The sequence below is a fragment of the Lutzomyia longipalpis genome, chromosome 4, assembly GCF_024334085.1.
Source record: "Lutzomyia longipalpis isolate SR_M1_2022 chromosome 4, ASM2433408v1".
Lineage (NCBI taxonomy): Eukaryota > Metazoa > Arthropoda > Insecta > Diptera > Psychodidae > Lutzomyia > Lutzomyia longipalpis.
In genome coordinates, this window is record NC_074710.1 from 24,681,590 (window position 1) to 24,701,849 (window position 20,260).

At 34.5% G+C, this 20,260-nt stretch overlaps 4 protein-coding genes across 6 annotated transcripts in view; 1 reads left to right on the forward strand and 3 right to left on the reverse strand.

Annotated features, from left to right (window-relative positions):
* Positions 1-6,836, reverse strand: part of LOC129795141 (hemicentin-2) — a 64,657-nt gene extending 57,821 nt beyond the window's left edge. Inside the window, exon 1 of one of the 2 annotated variants that reach the window (XM_055836191.1) lies at positions 6,258-6,836. In XM_055836191.1, coding sequence (XP_055692166.1) covers positions 6,258-6,318 — 61 coding nt within the window. In that variant the 5' untranslated portion in view covers positions 6,319-6,836. The remainder of the gene's footprint in view (positions 1-6,257) is intronic. The other variant, XM_055836190.1, reaches the window with a different exon arrangement.
* Positions 6,837-10,896: 4,060 nt separating this feature from the next.
* On the reverse strand, positions 10,897-12,139 carry LOC129795150 (protein trunk). The gene is made up of 2 exons (XM_055836199.1): positions 11,678-12,139; positions 10,897-11,563 (listed from the first exon to the last, which is right to left on the reverse strand). Exons 1-2 carry the CDS (start codon positions 11,915-11,917, stop codon positions 11,183-11,185), a joined length of 621 nt encoding a protein of 206 aa, XP_055692174.1. The 5' UTR covers positions 11,918-12,139; the 3' UTR covers positions 10,897-11,182.
* Positions 12,140-14,381: 2,242 nt separating this feature from the next.
* On the reverse strand, positions 14,382-15,202 carry LOC129795180 (60S ribosomal protein L27). 2 transcript variants are annotated; one of them, XM_055836256.1, is made up of 3 exons: positions 15,178-15,202; positions 14,691-14,917; positions 14,382-14,612 (listed from the first exon to the last, which is right to left on the reverse strand). In XM_055836256.1, the coding sequence occupies exons 2-3, from the start codon at positions 14,907-14,909 to the stop codon at positions 14,427-14,429; spliced, it is 405 nt and encodes a 134-aa protein (XP_055692231.1). In that variant the 5' UTR covers positions 14,910-14,917; positions 15,178-15,202; the 3' UTR covers positions 14,382-14,426. The 2 variants fall into 2 exon arrangements, with proteins under 2 accessions (XP_055692231.1, XP_055692232.1); XM_055836257.1 differs by lacking the exon at positions 15,178-15,202 and adding an exon at positions 15,021-15,159.
* A 616-nt stretch (positions 15,203-15,818) lies between these two features.
* LOC129795158 (cytochrome P450 4d1-like) lies at positions 15,819-20,096 on the forward strand. The gene is made up of 7 exons (XM_055836230.1): positions 15,819-16,463; positions 17,582-17,672; positions 17,749-17,934; positions 18,181-18,250; positions 18,318-18,664; positions 19,038-19,186; positions 19,258-20,096. The coding sequence occupies exons 1-7, from the start codon at positions 16,191-16,193 to the stop codon at positions 19,669-19,671; spliced, it is 1,530 nt and encodes a 509-aa protein (XP_055692205.1). The 5' UTR covers positions 15,819-16,190; the 3' UTR covers positions 19,672-20,096.
* Positions 20,097-20,260: the final 164 nt, after the last annotated feature.

Below are 20,260 nucleotides of genomic sequence, written 5' to 3' on the forward strand. Positions count from 1 at the left end.
CGCATCAAACAATCGATTATTGTCGATTGAGATGCCTCAACTCCTTTTACCTCGCCCTCTGACACGCTCAAAAATGCCTCTGAGCCTCTCAAAATTACTATTATTGCGTGGTGAAGGATTTATTGAACTCACAGCAATTGCTTTAGAACAGATTTAGAAAAATATTTTATGTCATGTTCTATTATACTTTCTCTATAAATAAAACTCATAAACATTTAAATAATAAATAAGTTTACAATTAAAAAAAATAAACAATTAAAGTTAAATAAGGGATGGTCACGTTATTTTGGAAACTCGGGGACTTTCAAGAGCGATTTTCAAGCCAATTTTTAAACCAAAATTTTGAAATCTGCTTGCACTCTTGTTAAATGGCCAAATACTGATAAGAATTCAGTATTTTTGATTTAGAAAATAAATTTTTGTGCTCAAAAAATTTATTTGAAATTCTCACATTTTGGCCATTTTGTTCCTGTAGAGTTTCCAAAATAACGTGACCATCCCTTACTTGCATTATCACAATATATCTAAAATAATCAATAATGTTTAAACGACTGTTGTATTTGAATAATCAGCTTTTGACAATTTCTTTGTGCAAAATTCTAACGTTTGACATTTATTTTGTAGCACTGACGTTCTTCTTTTTTTGACGTTTAACATAACCTTTAAGGAGCCGCAGTTTAATTTATTTTTATGTAAATTTTAGCGTAAAAATGGTTCTTTAAAAATAAAAAAATTGGACAAAACCCTTTTGCAATACAAATTATGCTTGATGTTTGTTTTATGTACGACCTATAGATGAATTGAGTTGATTTCCGTTTGAATAAAATTTATAAAAAAAAATGAAGATCGTTTCATGATCGCCTCTAAATCACTTGTTTATCATCATTCATAAGACCTTCATCAATTCAAATCTCACTCTACAGGCAAAACTCAAAAGCAATTTAAATCATCCTCGATCACTTCAAACATTGAGTTTATTTCCTGGGCAGCAAGACGATCGGTTTAATAATAAAATTTTCATCGATTTATTTTCTTTCTCCGCGCCGTGCTGAGTCATTAACCCCTTTCGCGATGGCATAACAAAGAAACACCCACAATTGCATAATTTTTTCCCTGGCGTGCCCATGAAAGTTGCTGTGTGTGGTAGGAGAAAAAAAGTGGTCCCATTGAGAGCGTCATTTGTCGTATTGCATTGAGAAATTAATTTTTATTGCACCGGATGTAATTTAACATTGTTCATCGAAGTTTGGTTGGGTAAATGGCGGGTCGCTGATGGACGCGCGCGAGAAATGCGATTGAAATGGGAGATTGTGCGATGGATTTTAATTTGAGGGAGGACGCAAAACCACGAGAATTGCTACTCATCGGGCAAAACAGAAAAAAAGGGAGCTCAATTCAATATTGTGTTGAAAAATAAAACCGTATATACAAGAAGAGACCACAAATTGATGCTAAATTCTTCCAAGAGTCGCGAGAAAATGCGCCAAGTTGCAAATCGGGTGATAAATAAAATGTCTCGAGAAGGGCAGCTGAGAGAGAGAATGCATCCCAACTTAAAAGTGATCTTCATGTACTTTAAGTAAACCGGTCTTATGCGCCAATATTTATATCTTTCATGCACTACACCGGCTTTTTACTTCACCATCCTCGCACTATACCCTCTCCTACATTTATGTATAGCTCCCATCAAGAATGAACAATTTGCGGTAACGTGCGTTGCCGTCTTCGGCGATCTTCCTTGCAATCTCTCTCTCTTATAACCATTCAGTTCATTCACCGACTCTTTTTGCCACCACATCTACTCATAACTCGTCATGTCGCTAAAACTTCTTCACTTTTGTATAGTAGTAGGAAGAGTAAAAGAGCGACACAGACACACATCTGTCTCGAACCACGATCGAAATGATCATTTCCTAAAAACTACGACAGAGATTTTTTTACGCGATCCCAAAATGCCAGATTTTGCTATATATTTTTTCCCTCCATCCCAAGATCTTATCATACCATCTCAGTGGCTTCTGCTGATGCATTCGCGAGCGTTTATCTCCCTTTGATCGTGACCAATGATCGCGAGTGATCTCTTCGAGGCACAATCCTGAACAATTTTCTCATTAGCATAGTCAAACAAATCTCAATCCATCCAGATTATTCAAATTGAGTTTTTTAAGCAAATAAAAAATGTATTCTATAAAAAAAAATATCGGAAGATCATGATCACTCATCTGCCAAGATATTAATTTTTTTTTGTTTTGTATAAACTCTGCCAAAACATTCGCTTAGTCTATTATTATGATGTTTAAGATAGAAATTGTGTCACATATTTTATGCCGCGATCTTGCAAAAAAAAATTCGGAAGATTGCCAATGTGGAAGATCATTTAGCACTCGGCAGAGTTAATTCTTCGTTCCGAATTATGAGAATATTTTTCATGCAAAAAATCTCCCGTTCGCGATCTTCCACAACAAATCCCATCTTTGGTTCTGGGAAGTAAAATTATAAAACGTCTTATTGAATTTTTTTTGTCAGTCCTTCATTCTTCCCTCTCCAACATTCGGATGATTCAGTGACTTTTCGTGAAGAAGATGAACGGCGCGAGATGCATCATGAAAGAGCCATGATGGCTTATGAAGGAAAAGAACAAACCAGAGGATTGAAAAAGATGAAATATATAGATTTGTGTGCCTTCTTTTCCCCCGCCTTGCAACACAAGGAAGGGAGCAAGATCATGAATGCCAACCATTATAATTATAGACTAAACAAACCAACAAAAGATCAATTAAAAAAAAAAGAAAGATGAAGGAGGGAAGAGATTAAACGCGTGGTTCTTAAGAAAAAATATTGAAATTATTCAGAGGGCGCGAGGAAGCATTTTTTCTTCCCTTTTGTAGTAATGTCTCTTTTCATAAAAGCCGCTTCTTCTCTCCAAATTGATGATGAAATGAGGAATTCTTTGAGATAAATCAGGATCCACTTTTGGGTGGTTTGTCGATCTCAATTGGAACATTTTTTTTAACTTTATTCTTCCTCTTTATAGCCCTCCTTCTTGGCCCTCTACATCAACACACTGCACTCAATTGACACAATTCATATTTCTGGAGGGCTTGAGAGTTGCTTTCAGGAAACCCACACAGAAAGGGATTAATCTAAGCCCTATTTATGAATGGTAGAAAAGTATTTTGTGGTATTGACAGGTTTAGCGTATTGACTTTTATTTATATAACTTTATTCTAAAAATAAGTTAGAAAATCAAGAATGTAAAATGACTTCCTAAAAGTTTATCCGAGAGATTGATCTCATATATTTTTACAGTGTGCGGGCCTAGGGATCTGTACTACACTAACTGATCAAAAACTGATCTAACTTTCTGAAATATTTTTAAAGAATTTGCGAGTTTTTCTTTTTGTCTTGTTTTTATGGTAAATTAAAATAAGAAGTATTAAAGTTTTATAAATAACAATAATTTCTTTAACAAAAATTCTTTAAAGCTGATTTTTATGAGTGTACCTAAGGAGAAGTCTTATTGAAATAAATCCCAAAATAGCCCCGAATCATCGATGGGGAAATGACAAAACATTAATCATATCAAAAAGGTGGACGCATAATAAGAGGGGTTCCCAGAGTGATCTAGGTTATAAAGTCACAAGGCTTGATTTAATAAATATAAATTGTGTAAGAAAAAAAATCTCCCCCTAAATCCTCCGTGGGACAAGGCCAGACGCATTAAAGAATTTTCTTCAGCCCTGGGCAAACTTCTTCTCCTAATCCTACTGGGACTTGTTTCTTCACATATACGTACAAAAATCCCTCAAGATCGACAAAAAGCGGAATTTACTGGGTCAATGACACTCTTTCAGTGACCAAAATTAACTCCTCAAACCCTCTGTGTGAAAATCCACGCATCGGAAAAACCAACACACGGCCAAAATGATGTGAAAAGTGCAGCAAAATTTGTGTCCCTTTCGTTGCACGATGAGGAACTTTGTGATAATTTTGGCATCATATAAACAACATGCGGTGCTGAGAAAATTCACGAGACACTGAAGCAAAAAAAACCTTAGTTTTGCTTCCTTTATTTTTTTCTTTCCCCACACAGAAAGAGGCAAAATTGTCAAGAGATGATCATCTCGCGAGAGTTGCCTCTAATTTTCATCTTTTTTTTTCAATTTGAAATAGGGGAAGTTGGAGCAAAATGAGGCATTATGGATATTTTGCAAAAAAAAGGAACAGTATAAAGCGAAAGAACGGTAAGTAAAACTTACGGGCTGTGATTCTTTCTTTGTCAGTGAAATGTGAAATTGACGGAAAATTGGGGATAGGCAAATTTTGAGGAAGGCTTTCTCGCGCACCGAATCACAGCCAACGCTCAGTCAGAAATTTTGTGAAAAGCCTTAATCGTGGGCGTTGGCTGTGATTCGGTACGCGAGAAAGCCTTCCTCAAAATTTGCCTATCCCCAATTTTCCGTCAATTTCACATTTCACTGACAAAGAAAGAATCACAGCCCGTAAGTTTTACTTACCGTTCTTTCGCTTTATACTGTTCCATCCATGTTATATTTATTATTTATCTTTACAGTTTATATATATTTATCTTTGCATTTTTATATGTATATAATGTATATATCTATGCATTTATATATATTTTATTTAATTTTATATGTGTATATATAAAACGCCCCGCTTCGCGGGGCGTTGGACTTATGCAACTCAAGATATGACATGTAAACTTTAAAACGCGATATCTCCGGAACGGCTTCATAGATTTTCTTCATTTTTGGCATGGTGATAGATATTATAGTCAACTATAACATATCAAAATATGAAGCAAATCTATAAAGCGATGCTCGAGATATTCATCGAAAACTCATCGAAAATTTTGTTTTTGATTTTTGGCCCCCTAGCGGTCACTTTTGAAACTTCGGATGTTCTAGAGAGTTGTAGGGTTTGTTGAGATCTTTCATTTGACCCCGGGTTGATCAAAATCGGTCAAGCCGTTTTCGAGTTATGGTCGATTTTCGATGAAAAATTGTGGCGGCCATATTGACTAAACGGCTTGACCGATTTTCGAAAATGAGGTATCGTTGGAAAGCTCTTGATGGCCCCTATAACATATCAAAATTTCAGCCCTCTAGCTATAATAGCGGCTGAGATATAGCGAAAACAAAATTTGATGGTTATCCAAAATGGCGGACGGGGGGGTGGGGGGTTGGATTTGACTTCATAATCGGATGTCCTCCACCCGATATATGAACTTTGCCGTTGACCGCAAGTCTCTATCTATCACCGTTCTCTTGTAATTTAGCGAAAGGTTCCGGCCGGCCGGCCGGACGGCCGGACGGCCGGAAAGATTTTTGGCGCCACCATTTTTTGGAATGTAGGGACCCTAATTCGTGCTCATCCCAAGTTTGAGCCCGATCTGACGACTTTGCATTTTTGAGTGTACACAGAAGCTGTGCTTCTTTGAAGAAAGAATCACAGCTAAAATCAGAGACTTCAGAAAATAAAAAAAATACTAAAATCTGCAGTACATCAATGGATTTGCATAGGTAATTTATTAAAAAAAATGATCATGTTTATGAGAATTCTTTCCGCACAATATTTCTTTACTCCTTGTAAAGGAGATTATTGGTTTTTGTATGGGAAAACCTCTCATTTATGCGTACACCAATAGTATCCTCGACTGAAAGATTAGTCCATATAAAAACGAATAATCTCCTTTCTCATTAACGATGTTAAAGAAGTGGTGGTAGGTACCAAAAGTAGTTACGAATATTCTTTCTCAAAAAATTTTTTTTTTACATTTTTGCCCATGCGAATGGGCTATTAGAAATTAGACCGAGTTGTCCCTGGTGTTCTCTTTCATTTGCCCTCCTCCAATCATTCTTTCATTCTTCAGGTAAAATTCAAAAGCCAAACAAAAATCGTGAAAAGAACTCTCCAAAAAATTCTCAGAAAATACTCTTTGCACAAAAAACAGCATCTTTTAGTTTGAAAAAAAAATCTTTCAAAAGAGATTTTCGAGGGAGCAAAAAAGGCAATATAATAATTTGAAGCCACGACCCGAGAAAATATTGCAAAATTGTCTCAAATGTTTGTTTCACATTCTATTCAAATTCACTTCGATAACCTTCTCAATATCGCGAGGTTAATTGGAACAAAATATTTATCATATTGGTCGAGTATTTTATTTTCTGCCGCAACTCACGCAGTCTTTGGGAAGAGTTAGAAAATATGTGAGAAAAAAAATAATTTCTACATACCTGGTGCTATTAATCCAACAACTATGCTGGTAAGGAGGAGGTATTTCCAAAATTCCATCATTTTTCCACACTTTCGGCTGTTTCTTCTTGTAATTTTTTTTTCCTTTTTAAGAATAAACCACAAATTGCACTAAAATCACGCGTGAGAAGGCACAATTCTTTAGATTTCCCTGTCAGGAAAAACTTCACACGGAAAATGATTGATTTTCACTCCTTCGTAGGTTTTTCTCACAAATCTTTTTTTTTATTATTCACCTAATTAAGCCTCTGCAGTTATTTCTTTTAATGTTGGAAATTAAAAGGATTTAAACACACGCGGATTAAATTGGAGGGAAGAAAAATGCGCGCGCCGAATTCCTCACAAAATCATAATTGAATTTTTTTTTCACTGTGAATTAAACTTGTTAAGTGTGAAAACTTCCTGCTTTTCCGCGGTGATCGCGAAGAGGAGAAAAGTATGAGGGAGACACAAAAAAATGCCGGGAAAAACGATCAGAGTTGAGATCCGTACACTACGAAAGTCTTTCTTCAACTGTCGCGTGAGTTCTTTTGAGACTTTTCAAACCACACAGGAGAGTCTCTGACTCTCCATGCATTCCACTCTCTGGCTCTTCTCATTTCCCCTATTCGCGAGAGAGAACCGCCGTGCTGTTACAATGTGAAACTCCAAAGGGAAATACATTGCTCATCGATCGAAACGACCGCGTCATATGACTCACGCCTCTCTCGGGCTCTCACGCAAAGATGTGAATGAAAATCCACTGTATATAGCAAAAACACCCAAAGTCCCACCCAAAACCCAATTTGTGACCACATTTGATTTTTTTTTTAATTCAACACCGCACCAAATTAATCACTCTGATGGACTTTTTCTTCGCACAGCAGGAAGTGCAATTGGCGCGAAAATCTATTAGAAAATACATAATATTTCCTCTTCTCCACCCACAAAAATCGGACCAATTGTTCCTCAGAATGGGCACCTTAAAATAAAATGCTACAAAAAAATCATTTTGAGAGCGACTTTTTCACATTTGGGAGTGAAAATTGCCCCATTATTTATTCAATGGGTGATTTGGAGCAGTTATTTTTTTGAAATGTGAATACGAAAAGGTGTTGAAGAGAATAAATACAGCACCGTGTACCCTGGGTACATGCTGAAATACTTGATGATGTACCTTTACAATCAATGTAGAATTTTAAAAGAATGAGACATTCGAAAATAACTAGTGAATGAAAAAACATAGGGGAACGTAGCCCAATTATTTGAAAGGATAAAAATATGCAGTAAAATTCCGGAAGTTGTTCTTTTGATTTTTAAGCTTTTGGGAATCATCTTCGAAGAACGAAGAAAATTTAGGCAATGTGTGAAAACTATTGCGTTAATGCAGTTGCTTGTGATCACTCTTGCATTCTTGCGATCTCCCTTGAGATCCTTTGTGAGATCTGCAATCTCTCCACATAAATATCACAGATATTACGATCTTGGTTCACCTAAGGCAATAATCACCCCCTGTTTTAAATTTATTTTTTTTTCTTTGAATTCTAGAGCTATTTTGAAAAAAAAAAACTTTAATTCAAGATATTTGACAAACTACAAGATCTTTTTAGGTTTTTTTTATTCTTATTGTTAAGAATTTTTATTCTTGGTTGATTCCCAATCATTTCTTTGGAAAAGAATTCAAATTCGTTTCAATTAACAACCTAAATTCATTTTCTGTTTAGTGTGAGATGGAGCCGCCGGGTCATTACTGCTTGTGTGTTGAAAACTTAAAAAAAAAAAAGTGTTTATTATTCAAAACAATGTTTTAATATACATAATACATGCATTTTAATACCATGTAAATTCAATCTTCGCTATTAATCACAAATTGCCGCGATAAAGTGTTTTTAAATTAATTGCTTTTTCTTGCTGAAAAATTGTCTTGCAAGTTTGCGGTATATAAACTCAATCACGAGCGGCCTCACTTATTTTGTCCCTCCACCACCAAATTCCATTGATCATGTTGGATCACCTCACCGTTTAGGAATCGCGCTGTGAATAGTTTTTTTCCTTGCAAATTGAATGCAAAAATTCATCGTAGGAATTTTTATTGTTTGATTTGTCATGCAGATGACGCGCGGGTGTGGTTTACAATTGATCGCTCCTCTCACTCTATATTTTAGGGAATTTTAATATTTATTTGTCCATTAATGGCACACTGTTTGGCACATCTTCGCACACAATAGGCGATCGCTGAGGAATTTTTCGTACGCCCAAAAGCGAGGATGATGAAAATTATAATATTAAAAATTCTAGACGTGTGCCCCAAACTTCCATGATCACCAATATCGCTACAAATCGCGTGAAAAAAAGAATAAATTTAAGCCAGAGAAATGTGTTTGCAGTCCATTAGCTAATGTGGCAGCAACTTTAAATAGGAATTATGTGTACACATTATTTGATTGAATTCCTCCTGGGTTTAGTTGATGAGAGAAAGAAGGTGCCGCACATGTGGTCCCAAAGAAGAAGAAGTAATCGCCAAGTTGCTCCAATTGCCCAATTTATGATTAAACGAAAGCATTACATCCTCCATTTATTTCACAAACACACAAAATGTACTCTTCTCTTCAAAAATAGATTAAGAAAATGTGTTTTATTGCCTTTACAACTGCAAGTTAATTCAAAAAGAACTATATAATAAATGAAAGATGATGCCGAAGTTTCACAATTTCTTGCACGTTCAGCAATCTTTTTTTTTGCCTCATACGCGCGAGTTTCTTCTGCCACTAAATTCCTTTGCAAATAGACCAAGGAAGAGGCATCTGCGGGGAAGACTTTCCGGGCGAAATTCCTCATATGAGACCACAAGACACTTTTCATTTGGAAATTTTATGGGAAATTAATGGAAGAAAGTCGCCTTTTTGACTTGAGGTTTAGCACTAAAACTCGTGCGCTTTTGTAAGATGGTTTAATATTAATTTGGATTTTTCAGTTAGGGGCCAACAGTTAACTTTATTACTTAGAAATTTTAAAAAAAATCAAAAGAATTAAGCTTGCTGTTGAAGTTTAATTCATAAAAGATCATTGGTATTAACACACTTAAATATCATTAAAACTCTTGCATTTTTTATGGTAAGTAAAAGATTAGTTCTTGTCCCCTTAATTTAAATCTATTCAATCACTTTTTACAAGAAAAACTGACTGAAATGATCAAATACTCATTAACTGAAAGTTAAAAGATCTTTCAAAAGATTTTCTATTTATTTTCAGTCTTTGAAAACATTTTTTGAGCTTCTTTTATCCTTTCATTCCACAATGAAATTAAATTTATTTATCCATAAGTAATCTGCGATGATTTATTTAAATTAAATTCTCAATATGATGATTCCAGAAGAAAAAGAAAATATAATAACTAATAAAATAAACAATTTGATGGGAATATTGTGAGAAGGAGCGATGTGCAATAATAAAATTTCAAAGCAGCATTTCGTGTGCGAGGTTGCAGTGAAAAATTAAACAACTCGTCCCCTTTGAGAAGTGATCAATATTCCAATATATTTTTCTCATCATCTAACACTCAAAATATCTCGCATCAAAGCCAGTTCAAAAGTAAACACTTTGCAGTTCTTGCAAATTGCACAATAATGTTGGATATATGAATTTCTCTGAAAAAGAAGAAAAATAGTAAAAATGAGCGGTCGCGAGATTAAAGTGGGAATATTTCGCAATAGTCTGGTTTCGCGCCTCGTGGGAGGTCACCCGTAATGACTTGCGGTGTCTGCGTAAGCTGATGCACTTGTGGCATTTTCTTGCTACTCTTTAACATTAAATTGTCGCACTTAGTCAGTGATTAAAAGGCATTTCTTAGCGTCTTAGAGTCTCCCATGGCTGTGCTTAACTGTCTTACTCATTCGCATTCACCATCAATTTGCAATCATGCGGAAAGTCGCGATCTTAGGCATTCCAGAAAAAGATTAATTCATCATGTTTACTCTATAAGATTAAATTAATGTAAAAAGTAATTTTTAGAATATTTCCAAAGATTGATTTTTGTCTCTGGAAAACTTAAAATATATTGTGAATTTTGTGCTGAGAAAAATTCATTTCTCATCTTTAAAAAAAACTATAATTTTTCTATCATTAGTTTGACGTTTTTACCTTAAATCTGATTGTTCTTTTCTAATTCTGGACTTTGTCATTTTAACGTTTGAAAACCACCTTTGAAATTTTAGCTGTGATTTTTTCTTTATTTATTCCTTCAAGTAATAGCTTAGAAATAATAATTTGTTTAGGGTGTTAAGATATCTAAACCTTCCCGCCCCCCCAGCTGTGCCACTGATTTTTTACACTCCTCCACCGGATGAAGGTGCTGAAGATGAATCAGTATAATGACCAAGAAAAAAATTTAAAAAAAAATGAAGGAAGCCACAGATGATCTAAGAAATGATTAACAAATCTCTGTTTGTTTAATACCTTCAATATTTGTGATTCACTTACCGCAAGCTATCTCTTTATCAACAAGAAAAGTTTTCCAAGAATTAGAACCGTGTCAGTCTCATCAGAAGCTTTTTCATTTCTCTATCACTTCATATAAATCACAAACCATAAAACCATACAACAACAAAAAGATAATTAATCATTCACTGATAAACGAAATAATTTTTGCTGCCAATTTATTTTATTTTTCCTCTTTAAAATAGGAAAAGTTCTACAAAAGATTTAGTCCAGTTGTTGCAATTGATTATTTTTCTTGAAATAATTCTTAGCGCTATTGTCTTCGTAAAAATAATTATCAGATGAGCTCCATAAGTTAATTTTTTTCCTATGCTGTATGTAGCAAGAATTTCCCAGTTCTCATCCCCGATAGGGCTTTTTTGGGAAAACTATTTGGGGCTCAAATGAAAATCCATTGAATTAAAATATTTCGGTTTGTCTGACATAAAAATTAGGCACGTTGACGGTAGACACAATCGCAACACATAGCAACAGCACGTTCCTCCCACACCCAGAGATCTACGGAATCCATCTTCAGGGCAGCACACTCACCCTTTCTGCGGCGTAGGAGACGAACACTAAAGAATCGCGGACGACAGTCGTAGTGGCCGTAGTAGCAGTGGGCCTGGACGCACTCAACGGATCTCAAGTAGCGCGGAAAGTAGTCTGGCCCGAGATCTTGCCAGCGAATGTGTGCTTCGCAACTCCAGTTAGGCCTATCTATGGCTCTCTTCGTACGATCTTCAGGATCCTCATCGGAACTTCGTCGAATTCTTTCAGCAGCTGGAATAAATTTCGAAGGCGTCCTGGTCCAAGCTGGTTCATCATCGAGCTGATGGAAAGAAAATTCGAGATGTTCGTTATTTTAAAAAAAAATCGTTAAAAATGAAGCTTTTTTTGCTCAAAGAGAATGAAAAACTCTTTAAAATTAGATTTAAGAACTCACTTCTAGTACAAAACCATCCGCGACGTAGAATGATCCCAGATCTTTCATTGTATCTCTTTTGAGGGCCACTTCAACGTCCTCTTCACCATCAGACGGTGTGTCCAGGCGCATGTAGCGATAGTTGTAGGCAGGACCAAGAATCTCCATCAGAACATAAGTTGAAACCTGCCCACAGGGCTCCTCTTTAACACCCAAAACTCCCACAAAGAGCAACACTCCGAACATCCACATGGTATGCATTCTCTTGACTAACTAAAATCACTTTTTCTTCTTCTCTGCAAGTTTTTAAATCCTTTCTGGGCGTCTTCCAGGTAGATATAAACGATAAAGTACCTTCAAACTAAGGAGTGCAAACTAATGGACAGTTTCAACAAGTATGAAAATTACTCTGAAAAATTTATAGGAGTAGACCGACGAGACAAGAAGTCTGGGATTTATGATTAACAGGAAGATTTTTTTTGTCTTGCAATTTTGTAACAGTTTTTGAGCTATTTGAGGGGCATATAAGTCCAAAAAATATTTGCTCTTTTGAGTTCCTTCTAATTTTTTTTTATATAAAGATTTTAATTTTCTTGAACAAATTAAAATTGAGATGAAGGAAATGCATCTAGCTACTGTAAAAATTTAATTAATGGCTCATAAAATACTAAATATTCTGTGTCACCCTATAGAAAAAAAATTGAATTACCTGAAAAATTCTGAAAATATTCTAATCTCATTAAAAGTTTTTATTAAAACTCTTAGGATTAAATTTTGCAAAACTTCTGCAAATTGACCTCTTGTGCTTCATCTGCTTGACTTTGCTGGTACTTTGACTTTTCATGGAATCATTAACTCTTAATCCAAAGACAACCCTCTCAGAGATGTTCTAAAAGTTAAAAAAAAAAACACCTCAAGAAAACTCTTCGAAGAATCTCACAATATAGAGAATGTGGGTCATGTTGGTGAGACTTCACAGCTCCCCATTTTGGCGCCCTGTACGTGCTCTTTGCTAAAGCGCCCATGGGGAATCGTGCTCGAGTGACAATGTATTCAATAAACTGTTAGCCCATGATGTCATTTTGCGGATCCGAATTGTGCAAAAGACAAAAAAAAACAATGGGATTCATTGGAAATTCAGAAGGAATACGCGCGGGCTAATTCGGAAATGTTACGACTTATGAGTCAATATTTTTGGGGAAGAATAAAATGCGCAAATATCGGACATGAATGGGTAACATATTTATGGAGGATTTCCCAATAAAATAGGCACTATATTTACGCAGCTTTTGATTTCGTAGCAGAAGAATTTTAGCTCTATGCTGCACATGTTACCATCTAAGAGAACTTTATCTTTTGGTATTGCCTGCAGGGGGTTGTTCAGTATACGAAATTAGAGACAAAATCAGAGAAATTTTTAGAATAGAATGTCCAATGTTTTATATAAAGATAGGATTGATATGTTTAACGTTAGAAATTTAGATTATTTCAAATTTCAAACGTAAGAAAATAAGGGAAATAAAATGTCAAACGGTTTGAGCGTTAAAAAATGATCTTAGAAATTCCAGTTCATTCATCTTCATTTTTTTTAAACTTTTATTTGCCTAACAAACCAAATAAAAAGGAATTTCAGATTAAAAAAAAAGTTAAATCATATTTTTATATTTATTTAAAACATTCTTGTGCATTATATCATTGCTTATTTAACTAATTTAACATTACCTTTTTGGCTATTCTTTTAGTGGATATCGCATGAAGAATACTTCAACACTGGCACTGCGTTTACTGGTCAGCTCCCTTTGCAATGAATACCCCCTTTTGCAGCCACATTTTATGCATTCCGACCACGTTGAATGCAGATTGGAAATTATTTCAGTTTACCACCGCAACGCCAAAATTGGGTCATCACCGCGAGAATGCATCGTAAAGACACCCAAGAATAGATCTGCTGGGCGCCCTTTCTCATTTCCAGGATCCCCTCGTTCGGTGGCTTTCCTCTGAAAGGCACATCATGAGTAACAACAAAAAGTCCGCCGCACGTGGGCTGAATCCGCGGCTCAATTGCTTGGAATGAGAATTAAATTGGGAACAATTGGAGAAAGAATCTCCCAATGAGTTATTTTTTTCCATCGCGCACAGCATAAATCATAAACCGTTGATGCTGAACATGTGTTGCCGGGATAATTTATGCTGATTTTCTCATGAAGAGATGCGCGGAGTCTTTTTTACTGTCTCCATTTATTTGGACAGTATATTTTTTAACAGCAGCAAAAATCAATCTTCTACGGACAACCTTGGTTTGATCTCTTTGATCAATATTGACATACTTTTGGTGGGATGAGAGATTTCAAAAATTAAGAAGAAAAAAAGAATACAAAAAAGTGGAGGATTTGCTGAACCACTTGGAGCTTCTCTCGCAAAAGTGATCTCGTTGTTTTCTCAACAATTAACAACACGACTCTGCGACCATGCGGGAAATCTTTGACGTGTTTTTTTTTAACTCCAATCATCTTGTTCAACCTCGAAAATCATTTTTGTATGTAAGATCTCAACAAATATAGCATAATTGTTTGAAATTATCCATGAATTACTCTGCAAATAAAAAGCTGAAGATAATTTTATGTCTCCCCCCGCTACCCTATTGATGGAAAACTAATATTGCTCTTAAGAAAAAGGATTAGAAAATTGAAATTAAATATTTTCCAAGAAAAAAAAATCAAGAAAATTTAGTCTATAATAAGTCATTTATTATAAACTTGCCAGCAAACACTTAGAAACGGAGCTTCTGGAAGAACCACTTGTTCTTTCCGGCCTTGTATCGCTCCTCAAACTTGACGCGGGTTTGGAAGCGGTGTGTTTTCCTCTTCACCGGATCCTTCAAATCCCTCACGGACACCTTCTCAAAGGGGATGTCTACGCTGTAGCGTGTTGGCATGAGGTGATTGTAATTTAGAATCTGTAAAATTAGAGAAAAAACAACAAAATTAAGAAAACATTCCAACAAAAAAAGAAATAAAAAGAAGGAAAAACTAACCTTGAGGAAAGGCTTAATCTTGGACTTCTTCTTTAGCTTAGCTTTGCCCATACTGCCGGTAACCTTCCGGGGATACCGATCAATTCCAGCCACGAGAGCATGCCCAAACTGCTTGTCTGATGTACCATCGTCAAATGTTCGCACAATAATGGCCTTCCTTCCTGCGTACCGTCCACTCAGGACAAGTACGACTTTCCCGGATTTCATAATCTTCCTCATTTTGGGTCCTACACAATGCAAATAAAGTGAAATTGGTCAGAAAAATCTTCTTCCTGGTGAGGTAAAGTGAGGTTAGACATTGGCCACGCCAAACAACCCCACTTTTATTGCAATTTTCCACCAATTTTTAAGGATTTTCCCGGGAAATTTTACATTCTTCCGACAACTTATTAAACATATACTTAATTTGAGAGCATTTAAGTAAGAAAAGTGGTGGAAAACCTAATAAAATAGTTAAAAATCACAGGAGGTAAAATGAAAAACTCACTTTTTTGACAACCGGAAAGAGAAAAAGAGCGAGATAGTCAATGCGATTGCAGCGCTAAGAAATTTTAGTTAATGTGTCCCACATTGAGCACTACAATAAAAAGCATTAACCCTTTCATGGTCGATTTGATATTTTATTTCAAAAGCAAAATAACTATAACGAACTTTTTTTTTGTTTTTCCAAAAATTCAATTTTCTTGTTTTTCTCCCAAATTTTTGGGCATAAAAAACATTCTTGGAGCTCCTGGGGCGCTTACTAATGCTCTGGGGCCCCCGGGGAGCCTCTCTGTGCGAAATTTGAGGCTCGCAGAAATTTTGACGGTTGGGTTTAAAAAATTGAAATTTTGACGGTTGGTCGATTTTTATGAACCCTTAAAAAATTTAAAGTTTTTGTCCCAATCACATGGATATGCTAAATTATTTTCTTTTTTGTTTGAAGTAATATAAATTATTTGGCCGTCCGATGTAAAAATGCTTTTAAAAAAATCACAGCTAAAAAGAATCTTAACTAAAAACGATATGACTAAGAAACTTGCAATTATCAGCAAACTTTAAAGTCGGCTCTAATCTTTATTGCTAATTTAATTCAGAAAATTCTAAATTGATATCTCCTTTATAGCTATAGGGATTGAATTTATGAATATTCTCTGTAAGTGCACCTTATCCAAGTGGTACGACGATCAGTCGTGAGCAATCTTTTTGTTAGAAAGCACCTGGAAAGCATTGAAATTAGTTTTTTTATCATAATTTTTTTACCTATTTAATTTATTTTACTTTTTGCTGTTCTTTTGTTTTATATCATTTTAATTATAAGTTGTGCTTTAATGCTATTAGGAGAAACCAAATAAATTCATTAAGTTCCAAGCAGATCCCAAGAACAGATCACCGTGAAATTATATTTTAAAAAAATGTTGTGGTAAAAAGAACACATATTAATTTTTTAATGTGCTTAAAAAGAGAATAATTAGTTTGTAAATTTTGCTTCAAAGTGAATCAAGTGATTTGAGTGAAGAAATGAGCATAGAAATAGTGTTGATATCGGTCATTTTTACGGTGATCGCAGCCATTGTGTGGCATGAAAAGTTCTCAAGAAGAGCAATTGTGGCTGCAAAACTTAAAGGACCCCCTACTTATCCGCTAATTGGCAATGGACATTTATTTTTTGGAGCAACGCCACCAGAAATTCTTGCAACTATCAGTAATTTGTCCAAGAAATATGGAAAGGTGGTTCCATTGTTTCTAGGCTTTGATTTAATGATCTTTGTGACGGATCCCAAATTTATAGAGGTAAATTCATTATTTTTTTCTTATTTTTAAATAAAATTTTTCAAGTGGAATACATTTTTGAAAGTTTAGACCACTTTTTTGTGATCGCATGATCGGTTCTTTTATCACGATATTTTACTCTGTGGTTGTTTTCAATGAATATTTCTCAGTCAGAAAGATTTTTTTTGGTTGAAACTAATGTAGACGCAAATTTACCTACTTGTGACTCAAAAAAAAAGACTACTTGCGACGCAATCGTCTTTTTCAGACTCAGCTTTTGCCTAATGTAGACTCAGTCTTTGCCTACTGGAGACTCAATTTTCAACTAATGTAGCCTCAGCCATTACCTAATGATGACTCTATTTATAACTTATCTGTACTACAAAATACCTAATAAAGGATCGACCTAACCACTTCGGTGGAGTTCACTTACCATTAACAAACATACAGATTTTCTTTAATACATTAAGATTCCACTAGTAAGATTCCTTTTGTTTAACATATTCGCTGTCTTAATTTTTTTTTTAAATGTGCCCTTAAGTAAAAAATCGCGGCTACATTAGGTATTTTGTAGTACAGATAAGTTATAAATTGAGTCATCATTAGGTAATGGCTGAAGCTACATTAGTTAAAAATTGAGTCTCCAGTAGGCAAAGACTGAGTCTACATTAGGCAAAAGCTGAGTCTGAAAAAGACGATTGCGTCGCAAGTAGTCTTTCTTTGAGTCGCAATTAGATGGAGTCGATTTTTTTTTACATAAATTCAATGCAATTAAGCCGTAGAAACCTTATGAATAATAATAATAATATTCAATTTCAATTCGGAAAAATATTTATAATAATTCATGTTCGTAACATTAAGGATTTTAACGTTCTTTAAGTAATTGAACGTAAGTTTTCTCTTTGTGTCGAACTTCTCTAAATATTTTTTTTAAATATTTTTTTTGGTGTAAAATAACTTTAATGACCTCCATTAAAATCCATTGTAAAAGTCAATAACGCGTCTAATTATAATGGAACCTTATTCGAAAACCGGAAAACAAAACATTTAAATAAGTTTATGGTTAACTTAATGCTTAATCTTAAAAAAAACTATGATCCTATGCTTCAGTGAACTATCGATAACGACTCTTTTTGCAGGTATTACTGTCAAGCAATACACTTATTGATAAATCCAAAGAATACACATTTCTACGTGATTGGCTTGGAGACGGATTATTACTTACAACAGGTGAGTTAGAAAAAAAACCATTTTGTAGCAAAAGAAAGATAAGGTATCCACTAATTAAAAAAAAATCCAATCACAGGTAAAAAATGGCAAATTCGACGAAAAATAATCACTCCAACATTCCACTTCAAGATTCTCGATCAATTTGTGGAGGTTTTCGAAAAGCAGGGTAATACGTTTGTAGATATTCTCAAGAAGATTAAACCTGATGAAGGTGTTGACATCTACCCACTTGTTACCTTATATACTTTGGATGTGATTTGCGGTAAATATACATATTATTCTTTAAGTAACATCTTTACGTAAAAAAACGTTTAATAAATTATTTAGCATAAAATAACATTACCTATATTTTATCATCACAATCCAGCTGGATTGCAGCTTTATGTTTGGCAGTAAATTTTTATGATAACATATATAAAGGAGAGTGGAATTTAAAAGTGATAAACGTATATCACATTAAAATATATCACCGGAAGCATGAAATAAATGAAAAAAATCACCATTTCAGAATCTGCCATGGGTACTACGGCTAATGCTCAGCTCAACAGCAATTCTGAATACGTTAATGCAGTGAAAGAGTAAGTTTTGCAATTGAGCATGACTATATTAACTTTTTACATCAACTTCCATTTACTTCTCTCACAGCATTACAAATGTTTTACATTTGCGAATGTTTGATTTTATGCTGCGTCCAGAGCCCTTTTTTAGGCTCTCCAAGAGCTATAAGCGCCAGAAGAATGCCCTTAAGGTTCTTCATGACTTCACGGATCGTGTAATTGTTGCACGACGTAATGACCTTATGAGGAAAAATGAAGAGCACGATGAAAACCAAAATGGACAAGTGGGTGATAGTGGGTTGGGTATCAAGAGAAAAATGGCATTCCTTGATGTACTTCTTCAGGCCACAGTAGATGGAAAACCGCTCAATAACATGGATATTCGCGAGGAGGTGGATACTTTTATGTTTGAAGGACATGATACTACAACTTCCGGTTAGTTAAATCATCATCCAACGACAGAATTTAAAAGAAAAACATTTTCTCCTGATTTTTTTGATTTTCACTAAAACTAGAAAAAAAATTATTCAAATAAAAATATATTAATCAAGAACTTTTATTCAGAACTTTAATTTTTTTTAAATTTCTTACCATCAAAAAGTTCTTACACGTTTACTTATCGAGTTTTATTTTTTATAAATTTTATTTTATAGGTTTTTCGTTTCTTTTAATTTCGAAAGTTTTAAAGAAGTCAATTACAATTTAATACAATTAAAACATATTATTTTTTTTCATATTGACTAAAAGAAGTCAGTTTAATTTTTTTTATAAAAAATAGCGCTAATAAAATTAAAATTACCTTCCACAGGAATCTCATTTCTATTGTATAGCATCGCTCTATATCCTGATGTACAGAGAAAAGTTGTAGAGGAGATTCAAGATGTTTTTGGTACGGACACTCGTGTACCTACCATGAGTGACTTAAGCAATCTGCAGTACTTGGATTTAGTGATAAAGGTGAGTTTCCTGAAAATTCTTATGTTGTTTATTGCAATATTTTAACTCCTTTTACATTTAAACCGAAATAGGAAACTATGCGTCTCTATCCTTCAGTACCAATAATTGGTCGTCGGTCAAAAAAGGAAGTTACAATTAACAATGTAACTATCCCGGCCGGTGCTGCAATTTCAGTAGGAACATACTTCATGGGACGTGACCCAGAGTTTTTTCCTGATCCAGAAACTTTCAATCCCGAACGCTTCACCGTTGAACGAAGTGCTGAAATACAGAATCTCTACAGCTATGTGCCATTCAGTGCTGGTCCTAGGAATTGTATCGGTCAGAAGTTTGCCGTTCTCGAAATGAAGAGTATTGCTGTGAAAATTCTCAAGAACTTCGAGATCAGTGTCGATGAAAACTACAAACATCCCATACTTATGGCTGAAATTGTTCTACGACCAGATAATGGTGTTCATCTTAAATTCAAAGCTCGGCAGCTGTAGCACGAAGAACTAACTTTATGCACCTTTTATTCTATATTTTATGGTACGATGATATGGAATCTAGTCTAGTCTAGATTATATAACGTAGTTTTTTTTTGAATATTTTTATGGTGATGTTTTTTGTAAAAGAAATTTTGTAAGAATTATTATACAATAAAAATGTAGTTGTCCTGAACACGTCAAAAAATCACAAAAAACCCAAACTTTTAAAACTTATTATTAAAATTAAAATTTAAAAAAAAACTGGGAGCAATTTTTTATAATTTTTCACTTTTTTAAAAACGAAATTATTCAATCTTTGATGAAGATTTCACTTTCATAAAATTAAATAATGTTCAAAGAGGAAGATATAATTTTAACAAAGGTATATAGAAGCGGGATTGTGAACGATGTAGGGCAATAAAAATAATTATGTAAATGAGCAATTATGGAAATTGTATCTTTACAAGAAAAAAGGGTCAGAGAGGGGAGAGTTCTTTTTTTTTCGTGCTACACTTCTGCAATTTCTCGCAAAATAGGTCATCAATGTGTACACAAACTATCATACCTACCTTAATAAAAGCACATAATATTTCTATGCAAATGTGTA

What these genes read in the sequence shown, in the direction of transcription:
- LOC129795180 (XM_055836256.1), bottom strand. Translation starts at nt 14,909, where the DNA reads ATGAGGAAGATTATGAAATCCGGGAAAGTCGTACTTGTCCTGAGTGGA. An exon ending in AGATTAAGCCTTTCCTCAAG is followed by an intron (nt 14,613 to 14,690) that starts GTTAGTTTTTCC and finishes CTAATTTTACAG; the next exon opens with ATTCTAAATTACAATCACCT.
- LOC129795150 (XM_055836199.1), bottom strand. Translation starts at nt 11,917, where the DNA reads ATGCATACCATGTGGATGTTCGGAGTGTTGCTCTTTGTGGGAGTTTTG. An exon ending in CGGATGGTTTTGTACTAGAA is followed by an intron (nt 11,564 to 11,677) that starts GTGAGTTCTTAA and finishes TCTTTCCATCAG; the next exon opens with CTCGATGATGAACCAGCTTG.
- LOC129795158 (XM_055836230.1), top strand. Translation starts at nt 16,191, where the DNA reads ATGAGCATAGAAATAGTGTTGATATCGGTCATTTTTACGGTGATCGCA. An exon ending in TACGTTAATGCAGTGAAAGA is followed by an intron (nt 18,251 to 18,317) that starts GTAAGTTTTGCA and finishes CTTCTCTCACAG; the next exon opens with CATTACAAATGTTTTACATT. An exon ending in ACTTGGATTTAGTGATAAAG is followed by an intron (nt 19,187 to 19,257) that starts GTGAGTTTCCTG and finishes AAACCGAAATAG; the next exon opens with GAAACTATGCGTCTCTATCC.